Source organism: Hyperolius riggenbachi, chromosome 6 (assembly GCF_040937935.1).
Source record: "Hyperolius riggenbachi isolate aHypRig1 chromosome 6, aHypRig1.pri, whole genome shotgun sequence".
NCBI lineage: Eukaryota > Metazoa > Chordata > Amphibia > Anura > Hyperoliidae > Hyperolius > Hyperolius riggenbachi.
In genome coordinates this window covers 212,761,105-212,776,870 of record NC_090651.1, presented here as the reverse complement: position 1 = coordinate 212,776,870, position 15,766 = coordinate 212,761,105, and the positions used below count along the sequence as shown (strand labels likewise).

Sequence of the window (15,766 nt, the reverse complement as noted above, 5' to 3'; positions counted from 1 at the left end):
TGATGTGCAGGTACTCTGCAGGGGAATGAGGAGATTGTAAACAGACAACACCTCTGTGTTCAATGTGCACAGCATTCTTAGTGGATTCCCTGCAGCTCTGTGGGGAGTGCATATGTAGAGTATAGTACTACTGTGTAACAAAGTAAACCTGAGGCAGATGAAATTAAAGTTTTATACATACCAGGGGCTTCCTCCAGCCGCCTTCAGGATAATCAGTCCCTCGTTCTCCTCCTCCACCACCTGGATCTTCTATGAGTCCAGGTACTTGAGCCAGTCGGGCGTAGTGCGCATGCACACACACCGCTGCCAGGAGCATACTAGACCTGTGCAGCACTATTGCGCAGGTGCAGAATGTTCCTGGCTGTGGGAGCGGCATGCGGCCGGACAGCGCTGACTGGCTGAATTACCAGGACTCATAGCAGAAGATCCGGGTGGTGGAGGACAGCGAGGGACTGATTAGCCTGAAGGGGGCTGGAGGAAGCCCCAGGTATGTATAAAACTTTTCTTTTCATCCATCTCAGTTACCCTTTAATTTGTAGTCACCAAACCAAATTTTAACATATCAAATTATTTGATTTCATCAGCAAAGGGAGTGCATACATTTGCATAAATCAGCATCAATGCAGAATTATTTCCATCTCGTTGACCATCTCTATTAGTGACACAGCTACACATCAGGCTTTATTCTTACAGCATAGATGTTATTTAGTATATATGTTACGGCCAGAACCCGAAGTTTGGCCAGAACTAGAAGTGGCCGGCCACTTCGGGTTCTGGCCGGCCAATGCGCGAACTGGCCGCTGCGCTGCGGCCAATGTGAGAAATGAAACAATTCCTGTAAGGTTTAATGTGATGTTGTGGCCGCAGCGCAGCGGGGGGCAAAAAATGTATCACACATCTTTACTTTATTCAATGGCATTAAGCCGCCCGGCTTTTTCCTCTGCCTCTCTCTCCTCCCCCCCCCCCCCGCCTCTCTCTCCCCCCTTCTCTTATGGGCACAGCCGGGCGGGGACACGCGTGTCCAGGAGAGTCGTTCCTCGCGGCAGGAGAGCAGAGCGGGGAGGCTGCAGACATTGCTTCTGCCAGCACCCGCTCTGCAAGAACGGCAGGATTCCCCTGCCGCGACGAACGACTCCGGAGGGACACGCGTGTCCCCGCCCGGCTGTGCCCATAAAGAGAAGGAGAGAGAGAGGCGGGGGGGGGGGGGGGGGGGGGAGGAGAGAGAGGCAGAGGAAAAAGCCGGGCGGCTTAATGCCATTGAATAAAGTAAAGATGTGTGATACATTTTTTGCCCCCGCTGCGCTGCGGCCACAACATCACATTAAACCTTACAGGAATTGTTTCATTTCTCACATTGGCCGCAGCGCAGCGGCCAGTTCGCGCATTGGCCGGCCAGAACCCGAAGTGGCCGGCCACTTCTAGTTCTGGCCAAACTTCGGGTTCTGGCCGTAACATATACAAAAGATTCCTGTGTACACATCATATATATAGTCACAATCAGATATGTATATCTGACCTTAAAGATACGAGGACTGCTTTATTGAAGCAGCACAAGTAACTAATTTTGATTGGTTTATTTCATTTTTGTGGACTAAGCACAGCTATTACTGTATATATACTATATATATATATATATATATATATACATTATTTTTTAATGACTATTATCTGAGAAATAGAACATTTTATCATATTTTCTAATTTAATTACAGTTACAAATTCATTGGGAGTCGGTGTATTTTTTTCCGACTCCGACTCCAGGCACCCAAAATTGCCCGACTCCGACTCCACAGCCCTGTGGAAAACAACCTTAAATATCAATATCATACTCAGTACTCCCTCAGAACAGTTTCCTACAATACTTTTTTACTTTATGAAGACAACCCATGTGAGCAGTTATATTTCACTCACCTATGGAAGATGACTGAGGGCTGATTAGGAGGTCCTCCTGCACTTGTTCACTGCCAGGGACAGTCTGCTGGTCGCTCACTGAGCTCTGGGATGCGCTGACCGGCTGAGAAACCTCTTCATGTACCTCTTCATCACTCAATCTCTCCACCTTCACCCGAACATCATCTTCCATCACCAGTGGAGAGCTGACCTTACTGCTTTCACATGGCACATAATCTGTTACTCTCCTGGTAACTTCAGATGGCCCAGGAAGTTCTAATGTTCTGGACTCTATCTGCTTCACCTTTTCTGACTGTATCCTTCGATCAATGCCAAATGGAAAAGTCCAAGGAAAGGCATGTGATGAGTCCACCGGCTGACTTCGCACCTCTGTGTAAGACGGCGTGGGATTTAGCACTTGCGGAGAACTTGTCTGAGTGCTGCACTTTAATGGGCTCTCTGGGGACATGACAATGTAGCTTTTCCGCTTACGTCGAGATTCACGGCATATGGGAATTGTCCTCTCTACCACACTGCATTCAGAAGAGACAGGAGAAAGACTGCCATCTCGAAAGTTGTTACAGTTGGTTGTGCCTTCCTGTCCAGTGTCTAAAATCTTCTCTTGCTGTGTGTTCCATAAGATGCTGGACTTCATGAACTCTGAACATGTGCTTGCCACACTAAACATCTGCATGTAGCTGGCCGCAGCTAATACATCGATAATGTTTTCTGTGTTTATAGATAAAGTCGCTGTGTAGGCATACTCCAGCAATGGGATGAAGCCTGTCACTGTTACATGATGCAGCTCCAAAACGCACTGGGCACTCTCTTCTGCCTGACCTACCAATTTAGTACGAAAAAACTCACTACACGCTGCCAGGACCACCTTGTGCGCTCGAAAGATCTTATCCTGAACCCTTATGGTGATATCACAGAAGTGTCCATCATTGCGCAACATGTTCAACTTTCCTAGCATCTCCTGGCTATGTGCTGGAGAGCTATGCGTAAAGGTCTTCACCCCCATTTTTGGGTGTGTAGTGTGGCGCCTTGTTTTCCTATTAAGAAATAACTGTAGCAGGTCCAGCCCTGAAATGGGAAAAAAAACAAGAAATAAAAAAATGTTCCTGGGTAACTTATTTAAGTTAATCAAATTATTTACATTATTCAGCACAAACCCTGAGACTAAACCACTACAGCCATACATGAATAATGCTAATATGTAAAAGTGCATAAATGGTTCAGTGTTTTTTTTTTTATACACATAACACATGAAATATCACAATACAAACAAACTATATACAGACTGCTGTGAAGGGTACCCTATGGGTGGTGGGATCATTAAAATGTCAGTTCCTATGATCCAGAACATACCGTGAGTGGTTTGATAATATATATTCCATTGCATGACCTTGTGCTTTTATTAACCCCTTATTGTACGTGAGATTGTCCTAGGATCACTGACAGCATGGTACTCTTCATTATGAGAGTATATCCTTGAGGAAGAAAAACAGAAGTATCAAATTGGTATCGGAAATCTTGCTGTTTTCCAGGGCAAGACAACTACTTATGATGTCACTCCTACCTTCCCCATGGTCCACGCTCTTAGAAAATTAGACCACAGCAACAGACTAAAACCACTCCCCATCTGCACTGCAAAAGTGCAGTGGCTGGATAGTGTACTGGTTTAAGACACAACCTTTGACATACAAGACCAGGGTTTGAGTCCTGTTCCAGAGCCAGTAACTATTCAGTAAGTAGTCATTGGGCAAGACTCCCTACTGTTTCAGGGTGGCCTACATGCAATTCAGCGGATGCAGCTCTCAAAACACTATGGGCTTGATTCACTATGCGGTGCTAACCTACTTAGCACGTCTAAAGTCTTTAGGCGTGCTAACCAGGGTGCTAAGTAGGTTAGCACCGCTCAGCGGATCGTGCAGAAACAGCCTTATCAGTCTGCAGACAGACTGTACACGCGCACTACTGTCGGGAGAACGACCGCCCGGCGGGAGGGTCTGACGGACCCGTCGTTCTCTTTAGTAGTGCGTGTGTGCGCACCTTTAGACACTCTCGCCACTGGGTGTCAAGGGTCTAGCAAATTCTTGGATTAGCGTCTACCTATCTGGAGACATCCTATTACAATGCTAACTCCTCTCCACGCCCGCTAGCTGTTGGTGTACCACTAGGCTTCGTTCTAGGACCTCTTCTCCATCTATTCTCATGGCCTGGGACAATTAATATGTTCTTTTTGTTTCCAGTATCACCTCTATGTCGATGACACTCCTATCTATCTCTCAGCTCCTGACCTCTCTACACTATTATCTCAAGTCCGTGACTGTCTGTCTGCTATGTTTGCATTAATGTCATTCCATTTCCTCAAACTTAACAAGAACAAAACAGAAATTGTGATATTTCCTCCATCTCTCTCCTTACAATAAGGCTTTGTTCACATCTAAAATCGAAATCTTTGACGGAAGCAACTTTCTTTGTTTTGGCCTATTTTTTCTCCTTCCGACGCTTAGTTGCGCACTGTGATTTTGTATAAAGTGCTTTTTAAAGCGCTTTTGCAGAGAAATTTGTTTAATCTTTGAACCGAAAAATAATAAATACAATGTATTTATTCTTAAAAGCGCTGGGGAAGTCGCTATACCAAGCACTTTGCGATTTCCCTATACCTTCCATTGAGCAAAAACACTCAGAAAATGGCACGGGCAGCACTTTGCTGAGCAGATCAGAAACTGCAGGGCACAGACAAACTGCTCAGATGTGAACTCTCTCATAGGGAATCATTGCACAAGTGCTTTTAGGGTGATTTTGAAAATTGGCGGCGCTTAAAAAAAAAAAAAAAAAAAAACGCCCTAGGTGTGAACGAGCCCTTACAGCGATATTGTCACCATAAAAATCAAACTTCAACAGCAACTGGTCTGAGTGTATTGTGATTAAGATGCTAATCCTGCATTCAAAACTTGCAAAACTTGTTCTGCTGTTATGGTTTGGAGTTATCACATACTTTAGGAGCACTGGCCCTAGTGCCAAACAATGCCAAGAAGTTGAATGCTGGGAGTTCTTTTTATCTATAACAGGGGTCTCAAACTCGCGGCCCATGGGCCATTTGCGGCCCTCGATGCAATATTTTGTGGCCCTCGCCGGCAAAAGCTTCCTTATAATTCGCTTCAGTGCTCCCAAGTAATCCGCCGCATCCCCGCCGCTAAACGACGTCAATCGCCACACGGATCGCCGCCTCTCCCCGCCCCTCTCTGTGAAGGAAGAGTGAGAGGGGCGGGCAGATTCGGCGATGCACCGCGATTGTGAAATTCCTTATGCGGCCCAGCCTCATCCTGACTTTGCCTCCTGCGGCCCCCAAGTAAATGGCGTTTGAGACCCCTGATCTATAATATATTCCTCCTCTTCCATTTATTTCCCTGCCTAGCTTTCTTATCTGAAACACCTCTGATCACTTGTGTTTACAAGCAAGGCTGAGGTGACTCACCGATTGGAGGATAAGACAGTGTAGTTCCTAGTATACACCTCAGTGGGAGTGTCTGAAGACTCCGGGAGGAGGGCAGCTAATGCATACACAATGAGCAAGAGAAGGGAAAAGAAAACAAGAGTCAGGGAGGATATGATGTCAGCATTAGCTTGGCAAGATGGCCACTGCCTAGAATAGTATATACAATTCACAGGAATCAATACGTGGATAGCACAATACATCTGCACATCTGTTATGCAAGTAGAAGTAGTATTTATCTACTTATATATGTTTTTTATTTCTAGGTTAGCATGGGTGTCGCTTGTTCTTGAATGTAGAAAAAAATGTGGCATACCAAAAAACTCTGGCACCTCTCCAGTCCCTATGGAAATCTGCTGCTCGCCTCATCCACCTCTCCTCCGCTGCTCTGATACTGCCACTCACATTGTCAATCTCACATTTAAAACCAACTTTATTTACAACAATGCTACTTAATTTCACACTTATCCTACAAAATGTGCAATGCCCAACATGCATAAATTTTCCAGTATATTACAAAGAGCATGTGACAATAGTAAGGGCTTAATTTAAAGCCCAATCTACACGATACGATCCTTTGTGCGATTTAATTACGATTCTATTTACGATCCGATTAAATCCGACATGTCTGATCGGGATTCGATTTGATTTGGCATTGCAAAACAATGGCAAATTGTTTCGAAGCCCGATCGGACATGTCAGATTTAATCGGATCGTAAATAGAATCGCAATCGAATCGCACAAAGAATCGTATCGTGTAGATGGGGCTTTAGACTTTAAGCAACTCTTTAGCTGAGTCTACGAGTGAATGCCCTCAATGCAATACAGAGTAAAGACACTGCTATATAGATTACCGTATATACTCGTGTATAAGCCGACCCGTGTATAAGCCGACCACCCAACTTTTACCTTTAAAACTGGGAAAAAAATATTGACTCGTGTATAAGCCGGGGAAGGAAATGGAGCAGCTACTGTTGCTACAGGGACACAGGATAAAATGTCATTTTGCATCACTCTGACTGCATTCCACACTGCCCGTTTATATACACACTAGTAGCAGCACACAGATATGCAGGCACAGGGAATGACATGCAGGACACAGCTGCAGAGCACTGGGGATACAGCTGACCAGTCTCCAGTCAGCACAGGCAATCAGTCTCCAGTCAAGTGCAATCCACAGTCTGCCCGAGTGCTTCAGAAGATTGGGGACACAGCTGCAGGGCACAGACAATGCACACACATTGTCACCAGAGCACATTGCAAGAGGCAGAAAGTTATGGATTACTCTTCTGTAATGGTAGTTTATTCTGACTCTTTACACTGTCAGATTTAACTACTTGTAGCTAAATCTGATTAGGTAGCCTTTTCTGACACTACACTGCCATCTTGTCCCCCCAGAGTGGCATGTGTTAATATAGTTAAAGAGGAACTCCAGTGAAAATAATGTAGTAAAAAAAGTGCTTCATTTTTTACCATAATTATGTATAAATGATTTAGTCAGTGTTTGCTCATTGTAAAATCTTTCCTCTCCCAGATTAACATTCTGACATTTATTACATGGTGACATTGTTACTGTGGGCAGGTTATTTAGCTGTTTCTAGCTGCTCTGTCTGTTAGACAGCTAATAACAGCTATTTCCTGTCTCTGAACATTGTTACATTGTAGCAGTTTGCCAGCAGTACCGCGGTCTTCAGAGCCTCTTGTGGGAGGGGTTTCAGCACAAAATCAGTCACACAGCGCCCCCTGATGGTCTGTTTGTGAAAATCATTGTCTTTCTCATGTAAAATGGGGTATCAGCTACTGATTGGGAAAAAGTTCAATTCTTGGTTGGAGTTTCTCTTTAAGTGCACCCTGTGCGGGATGAGGATGGTCATCCTGACCTCCCCGAGTGGAATGGCATGTGTTATGCATGTGTGTAAAGTTGTTACTGAGCGCACCCGGATTGTCCCGACAGCAACATGTAATTAGGTGAGGCCTCGCTGTATTGCTCTCACCTATTGGCTGCTGCCCAGACTTCCCCTGTTAATTTTGCTCCGCGGGTGTCTCCGTTCCTCCTCAGCGCCCTCGTGCCACTCTCCCCGCTCGGTCCGTTGCCGGATCTCCGTAAACTGCGCAGCTCCAGCAGCCTCCTCTGTCTGTCGCAGTACTATGACTCCTATAGTGAAGGCACTAGAAAGCATCATAACTGCGACAGACAGAGGAGGATGCTGGAGCTGCGCAGTTTACCGAGACCCGACAACGGACCGAGCGGGGAGAGCGGCACGAGGGCGCTGAGGAGGAACGGAGACACCCGTGGAGCAAACTTTACAGGGGAAGTCTGGACAGCAGCCAATAGGTGAGAGCAATACAGCGAGGCCTCACCTAATTACACGTTGCTGTCGGGACAATCCGGGCGCGCTCAGGAACAACTTTACACAAGACCGCTCCACTCGGGTGCAGGATGGCCGCCCTCAGCCCGCACAGCTTCACCACAGCATGCCCGTGAGGGTGGTGGTACACTAGGGTGGGTTACTCGTGTATAAGCAGAGACCCCCACTTTTGGGGGCCCAAAAATTCAGCTTATACACGAGTATATACGGTATACTGTATTATAGAAATATAGAGGTTTGACTCTGGTATGGACAGAATGTCTACTTGAACCCTGACTGCTGTAAATAATTCTATACTCTCAATACTGTACATATTCCTCTATGACTGTATGTATGTCCTTTACTCATGTATGCATTTATACTAAAACTGTATTTATTTTACCCACTCAAGGTTCTCTCGCATTCAACAAGCCACTAAAGAGGAGAACCCTATATAAATGATTACAAATGTTCCGTACGTACGTATGCTATCCATACAGTATAGATATGAAAAATACTTCAAAGTTGTATACAAGTCCACAGATATATACGCAATATATGTAAGTGTCGGGTATCACTTTGAGGCACAGAGTACAGTGGGACATGGATTTGTAAGGATGCCAGGATGAGCTGTTCAGATGAAAATAGAACATGGTTCTTGTATTTGGAGAGCGAGCACTAACTGTGTATGTTTCAGATCTTGTTTAGACCCAAACCATGAAAGGTGCACATTTCGCCAAATGGAGAACGTAAACCTATAACCCACAAGCCAATGCTAGCTTCTTAAGCCGATACTAACAAAGTGGCTCAGTTCTGGAAGATCTCTTCCCTGCTATTTTCCATTCCATGCACCTTGTGCTCAGCACCGATGTCATGAGCTTGGTATGCCAGTATAATAACAGAGCCTTTTACAGTATTGGCATCCTGTTGTCAGTCAGGCTGCTGTCACAGACAGGTGCTCAATGTACTTGGAATATACATGACAAAAAAATTGACACAGGGGAGATTTATTAATCTACCTGCTGTCTGTCACCTTGCAAACAATCTCTCTTACCTTACAACCTTTTAAGTAAGTCACCCACCCTGCTGTGCCTCACACACTGTAGAGCAGAAATAGGAAGTGCCTCATAGGACACCTTTTTTTCCTTGTCTTTTGTTGGTCCAACATGCATCTCAAATCTTTCACAGACAGCCGAGGACCTGTTTCCATAACAAGCACTCACAAATACCACAAAATTAGAGAAAACTCACTGCAAATCAATTTTGTATGTAAGTGGCACTTGAACTGTGATATACATGCAAGTGCGTTGATAAACGTTCTCTATAATGTTAAACATTACAAGAAACAACAAAAATATGAATCTTAATAGTAAATACAATACCATTTAAACAACTGAGTTCTTAAAAGATACCTTAGTCTGTATTTTCCTTTGAGAAGAAAAAGAAAACCCCAAAACACTATTCCTAATATTAGCCAAAGGTAAAGAGACTTATGTTAGGTGCCTTTAGTACAGAAACTAAGTATGCCCGTATCTCTTAAACAACTTCTTGAAGCCATCTCAAGACTACACAAGGTCTCTTTATCAAGGCATAAAGGCTCAAAAAGCCCAATCTAAAAAGCAATGAGCACAAAAATAAAACGAAGTGAAAATATGATAAGAGAAATGTGCAACACCCTAGTGCTAACACCCGATAACATAGAAACATAATATAAAAAATGTACCCTAATCATTGATAAAGGTGTGCTGTATTTTGCCGGTCACATGTAAATGACACAAGATGTAGTTGCAGCCTGGATAAAGACTTATAGGCATGCAGAATACTGCTCAAAAAGCATGCAAAAGCCATAAAGAATAGGATCATGAATCCCCCCTTGAGACTCCACAGATGCTTAAAGGGATTCCGAGCACCTCTCATGGGTATGCCTTTAAGCCAGACGACTTCTAACAAAGTCGTGCTATGACCCCTCTGGAGGAACCTCTTGCAATGGCCACAGGTGTCACTTCCTCTTCCTGCTTCATTCAGTGATGCACTTCTCTAACAGAGAAGACAGGTTTGACCCGGAAGTTATAACATAGCCAAGATGGCAGCCGCGATTTTTAAATTGAAATCGAACGAAAACTATTTGGTGTAGAACGGCGATTTAGGCATCAAATGAAAGAGGAGAGCATAAGCTACAGAAAGGTATGCATCTTTAAAGAGGATACTCTTTCCATCTGCACAGTGAATGAACACGGTGTGTTCAGTAAAAACATGGAAACGTTTAATTATTTGTGTGGTATTAGTTTATAGGGAACCTAAACTGAGAAGGACATGTATTTTTCCTTTTAAAATAATACCAGTTGCCTGACTCTCCTGCTGATCCTGTGTCTCAAATACTTTTAGCCACAGCCCCTCAACAAGCATGCAGATCAGGTGCTCTGAAGTCAGACTGGATTAGCTGCATGCTTGTTGCAGGTGTGTGACTCAGTCACTACTGCAGCAAAGAGACCAGCAGGACAGGCAACTGGTATTGTTTAAAGTGGATCCGAGATGAAAAACTAACTATAACAAGTAACTTGTCTATATATCTTATCTAAAGTCTAGATAGTTTACACAGCAAATCTAGCTGAAAACAGCTTTAATAGAATATGATTATTTCTTCCTGTGATACAATGACAGCAGCCATGTTGTTTGTAAACATTACACAGAGGCAGGCTTATCTGCATCTTGAGCAAAAAAACCTAATCCCCCCTCCTCCTCTCTGCCTCTGAAATCTCTGGCTACTAATACCTCCCCCTCCTCCTGCCCAGACTTAGCTCCCATGAGCCCTTGCTACTGTCTGAAAGTGCCTTGGCTCTCTGAAAACCTGTGGGCGTGGCTTGTTTAGTTTATAGGGAATTAGAGTATTAAAACAAAAAAGTATTTGGCTTGAGGAATGCCCTATAAACAATAGCAAAGGAACTCAATTATGCAATGAGTAAAAGTTCATCTCGGATCCACTTTAAAAGGAAACGTCCATATCCCTCTCAGTTTAGGTTCCCTTTAAGCAGACTGTGATTGTCTATTGTTGTGACTGCAGGTGGCCATACACGTTAGATTAGCAGCAGATAGATCATCAGATAGATTTTCTGATCTATCTGATGTGATTAGGAACATTTTTTACTAGGAACAGATTTCCAATAGATTTCAGTATGAAATCTATTGATAATCAATCCGATGGCATTTTTTTGTCATCAGATTTCCATTAGAGCCAATGCAAATTGATAAGCAATCTCTTCAAATCAACCTAGATTTTCCATCATGTCAGATTGCTTGAACTCGATCAAAATCGGCCGCAAATCGATCGGGCAATTGATTTGCATTTGATCGATTTTTTCGGCAGAAAATCGGCTGAGTGTATGGGCCCCCTTAGAAGTAGATCAGATCACATTTTATGACCAATTTGTACAGGAATCCATATAATTTCAAAGGATTCACACTATTTTTCTTGCTATTGTATGTATACTGTAGAGTCACATTAAAGAGGAACTCCAGTGAAAATAATGTAATAAAAAAGTGCTTCATTTTTACAATAATTATGTATAAATGATTTAGTCAGTGTTAGCCCATTGTAAAATCTTTTAAATCCCTGATTTACATTCTGACATTACATGGTGACATTTTTACTGTTGGCAGGTGATGTAGCTGCTGCGTGCTTTTTGGCAGTTGGAAACAGCTGTAAACAGCTATTTCTTGTGGGAGGGCTAAAGCCTGCCTCTGTGTAATGTTTACAAACAACATGGCTGCTGTCATTGTATCACAGGAAGAAATAATCATTTTTTATTAAAGCTGTTTGCAGCTTGATTTGCTGTGTAAACTATCTAAACTTTAGATAAGATATATAGACAAGTTACTTGTTATAGTTAGTTTTTCAACTTGGATCCGCATTAAGCACCATACATACACATACTATTGTTCAAAAAGCTGATAAGACTGATAAGAAGTCAATCCAAAAGTTGGACTGACTTATCAGTCTTATCAGCTTTTTGAACAATAGCAAAAGACTTTGTAGCCGTTTCAACTTGTTTCACAGCACAAGTTGTTCAACAATTGTGCTGCATAAAAGACCGCTGTTGAGCGTGTGTATGGGGCTTTAGTTATTTAGATTGCGCATTTTGAGCCTTTTTGCCTTGATAAAGATACCCAGCGTGGTTTTGAAATATTGGCTTCATGGTTTATGTCTCGCAAAGAAATAAGGAATTTTGAAGATGCTGGTACACTTCTAGAATTTTCTCTGTTAGGTGGCATCATCTCCCTCAATATCAATGCACTCCTGAAACTTACTCCGGCCTAAACACAGAGTGTGTGAGAAATACTGACTTGCTATCGTAGCAAAGCACCTGTCTTCTAGGGTCTTTAATAGCTTCAGGAGATGCCATGCTAGCCCCCCCCCCCCTTCTAGCTGACCATTTTTTATTCAGAGGGAAGGTGTGAATATAGCATCTGTGGCTTCTTTAACCATTTCTGCCGCCCGGACGTGAAGCTCACATCTGGGCGGCTGCTCTGCTGCGGCGCGCCACCCCGTGCTGTCCCCCCGGTAGCCCTGGGATCAGTGAACGGATGGTTCCCGACCGCCGATCTGTGTCCCCAGCAGAAAAACCGAAGCGATCTTACAAGAGGCTTCAGTATTTCTGCAGGTAAAATTTTCCGCGTCATCCTTGTGCTTTCGGTTAGCGAGAAGCACAAGGAGAAAAAAAACTTAAGGTGGCCATCTTGTGGCCAAATAGTAAAACTACATCTACATATTTTTAACATTACAATTTACACATATAATAACATTCAAAATTTACTGTTTATTTCCCACACCAAAATATTACCCAAATAAAATTAATGAAAAAAAACAAAAAAAACCCAAAGAGAAATAGTTACATAAGGGTTTTAAATATGCATTTGAAGGGGGTATACTACGAACAATTTTTTAAATTATAAGCTTGTAAATAGTGATGGACGCAAAACTGAAAAAAATGCACCTTTATTTCCAAATAAAATATTGGCGCCATACATTGTGATGGGGACAAAATTTAAATGGTGTCATAACCGAGACAAACAGGCAAATAAAATACATAGGTTTATGGTAGCGTGGATTATTTCAATAGCTATAATGGCCGAAAACTGAGAAATAATGATTTTTTTTTCATTATTTTCTTATTAATCCTGTTAAAATGTATTTATTAAATAAATAATTCTTAGCAAAATGTAGCACCCAAAGAAAGCCTAAATTAGCGGAAAAAACAAGATATAGATCAATAAATGGTGATAAGTAGTGATAAAGTTATTAGTGAATGAATGGGAGGTGAAAGTTGCTCTAATGCGTAAGGTGAAAAATCCCCGCGGGCTGAAATGGTTAAAGTCTTTGAATCCTAATGTCCTACCTCCCCACACCACTACCAATGAAAGGTTTTGTTAGCTCTCTGCTGATTTGTGCAATAAAATAATTACATCAGTCCTTATCGGGCAGGCAGTGGAAGAAGGGTAAAAAGCCTCTGCTAAACTTTGAAATGAAAAAAAAAAAGGTAAAATTTAATTTTTTTTTGTAATGCGCCATATTGTTGGTATGCATTTTTAATGTGCTATTGAGATGCCCTGTGTGCTAAAAAGGGTGCTTGGTTCACTTTAAAGTGTGTACAGATGCTACACTAAACACAATGAATTGAGCGTGTGTACAGGTCTTCCAAGCTTGTTTAAAGATTCAGGACATACAGTTCGTATTGGATCGTATCAGAGGCTCCCCACATGCGGCTTGTTATATACAACGGCACTTTACTTGGCCTGAGGAAGTGGGCTAGATCCCACGAAAAGCGTTGCCTGTGCTTATTATCTCTAATAAATTATTCTATCGTAAGTGATTGTCGTCTGTGTGGTAAGCCACTTGTTTCTTTTTATTTTTAGTGTTTTTAAAGTGTTTTATACATACTGGGCGCCTCTTCACCCTCCTTGATAAAGTTCGTATGTATTTTATCTACCTTGAGATATGTGGGTGATCAATATAAGCTGAAAGAAAAATATACAGCTGGCAATGCTGACCTAAATATTGAGATTTAAGATGTGTGCAGTACACCCGTTAAAAGGTACAGATAGTCCCCAGTTAACGAACGAGATAGGGACTGTAGGTTCGTTCTTAACCTGAATCTGTTCTTAAAGCGATTTAAAACCCTGACATAATATTCAATAAAAACATGTTTTCCTACTTTATATATGCCATACGGTTATCATATTTGCATTTGTGCATAAGTATTATTATTAATTTAGAAATTATAGATTCCCAAATGTACAGTTTTTTGCTTTGTGAGCTGACTTCTCTACCTATACTGGAGGCACCTATGCCTGGCTACCTATACTTGAGGGGGGGGGCACCTTTAGCAGGATACCTATACTTGGGGCACCTAGAGCTGGCTACCTATACTGTAGGCACCTACGCCTGGCTACCTATGCTGGGGGGGAGCACCTATAGCTGGCTGAAGTGGATCAGAAAAATAGATATACCATACTCATTGACCATCCCTACTAGTGACACAAATACACATTAGGTTAGATAAGAGCGATTCGCCCGGCGGATTGCTCAGAAACAGCCGTATCAGTCTGCAGACAGACTGTATACACGCCGGACTGTCGCTGGAACGCCCACCCAGCGGGAGGTGACGACGGGCCCGTCGTTGCCTCCAGTTCGGCGTGTGTACGGACCTTTAGTCTAGTCTTGCCTTTTAACCACTTAAGGACTGCAGTCATAAAACCCCTTAAGGACCAGACACTTTTTGCCATTCAGACCACTGCAGCTTTAACGGTTTATTGCTCGGTCATACAACCTACCACCTAAATGAATTTTACCTCCTTTTCTTGTCACTACAAAAGTAGTACAGAGGCGCCAACAGGGTAAAAACAATATTTCTTTAAAATGGATAAAATGAAGTAGGTAGCGGTGGACTTACCCCTCCAAAACAGACACAAAAATTGCTGTTTTAAGCAAAAATCAGTTTATTTACATACTCCGAAAAAGGTGCAACGCGTTTCGCGGGTATATCCCACTTCCTCAGGCAATAAATAGGAGCATATCACCAATGCGGTCCGGTACATAGCCTGGCGCCTCTGATTTTTACACATACCCATGCTGGGTGGGAGAAATATCTCTGTATATGACAATTTTTTGTTTTTCTTTACACACAATTGTCCATTTATAGAGATATTTCTCCCACCCAACATGGGTATGTGTAAAAATACACCCCAAAACACATTATAATACTTTTCCTGAGTACGGCGATACCACATGTGTGACACTTTTTTGCAGCCTAGGTGCGCTAAGGGGCCCAAAGTCCTATGAGTACCTTTAGGATTTCACAGGTCATTTTGAGGCATTTGGTTTCCAGACTACTCACGGTTTAGGGCCCCTAAAATGCCAGGGCAGTTTAGGAACCCCACAAGTGACCCCATTTTAGAAAGAAGACACCCCAAGGTATTCCTTTAGGTGTATGGTGAGTTCATAAAAGATTTTATTTTTCGACACAAGTTAGCGGAAATTGATTTTTATTGTGTTGGGTTTTTTTTTTTTCACAAAGTGTCATTTTCCACTAACTTGTGACAAAAAATTAAATCTTCTATGAACTCATCATACACCTAACGGAATACGTTGAGGTGTCTTCTTTCTAAAATGGGGTACCCCTTGTGAGGTTCCTATACTGCCCTGGCATTTTAGGGGCCCAAAACCGTGAGGAGTAGTCTGGAAACCAAATGTCTCAAAATGACTGTTCAGGGGGTATAAGCATCTGCAAATTTTGATGACAAGTGGTCTATGAGGGGCAGAATTTTGTGGAACCGGTCATAAGCAGGGTGGCCTCTTAGATGACAGGTTGTATTGGCACTGAAGTGTAGGAAGCGCAGGATATTCTCAAATGGTGACCTGGACATGGCAGCAGAGAACATGGGCATGTGATGTATTGAGTGCGTAGACCAATAAGACCGCAATACATTCTTTTTGACTAGACCCATGTTAAGGAGAAGGCCCCGAAAA

General features: G+C 42.7%; 1 protein-coding gene across 5 annotated transcripts in view; it reads right to left on the bottom strand.

Moving 5' to 3' along the window:
- Nucleotides 1-15,766, bottom strand: part of ZBTB44 (zinc finger and BTB domain containing 44) — a 123,269-nt gene that overhangs the window by 68,841 nt on the left and 38,662 nt on the right. For 3 of the 5 annotated variants that reach the window (XM_068240386.1, XM_068240387.1, XM_068240390.1), the window contains one exon: nucleotides 1,912-2,976. In XM_068240386.1, the coding sequence (XP_068096487.1) occupies nucleotides 1,912-2,976 (1,065 nt within the window). Of the gene's footprint in view, nucleotides 1-1,911; nucleotides 2,977-5,377; nucleotides 5,454-15,766 lie in introns of all 5 variants that reach the window. The other 2 variants (XM_068240388.1, XM_068240389.1) reach the window with 1 other exon arrangement.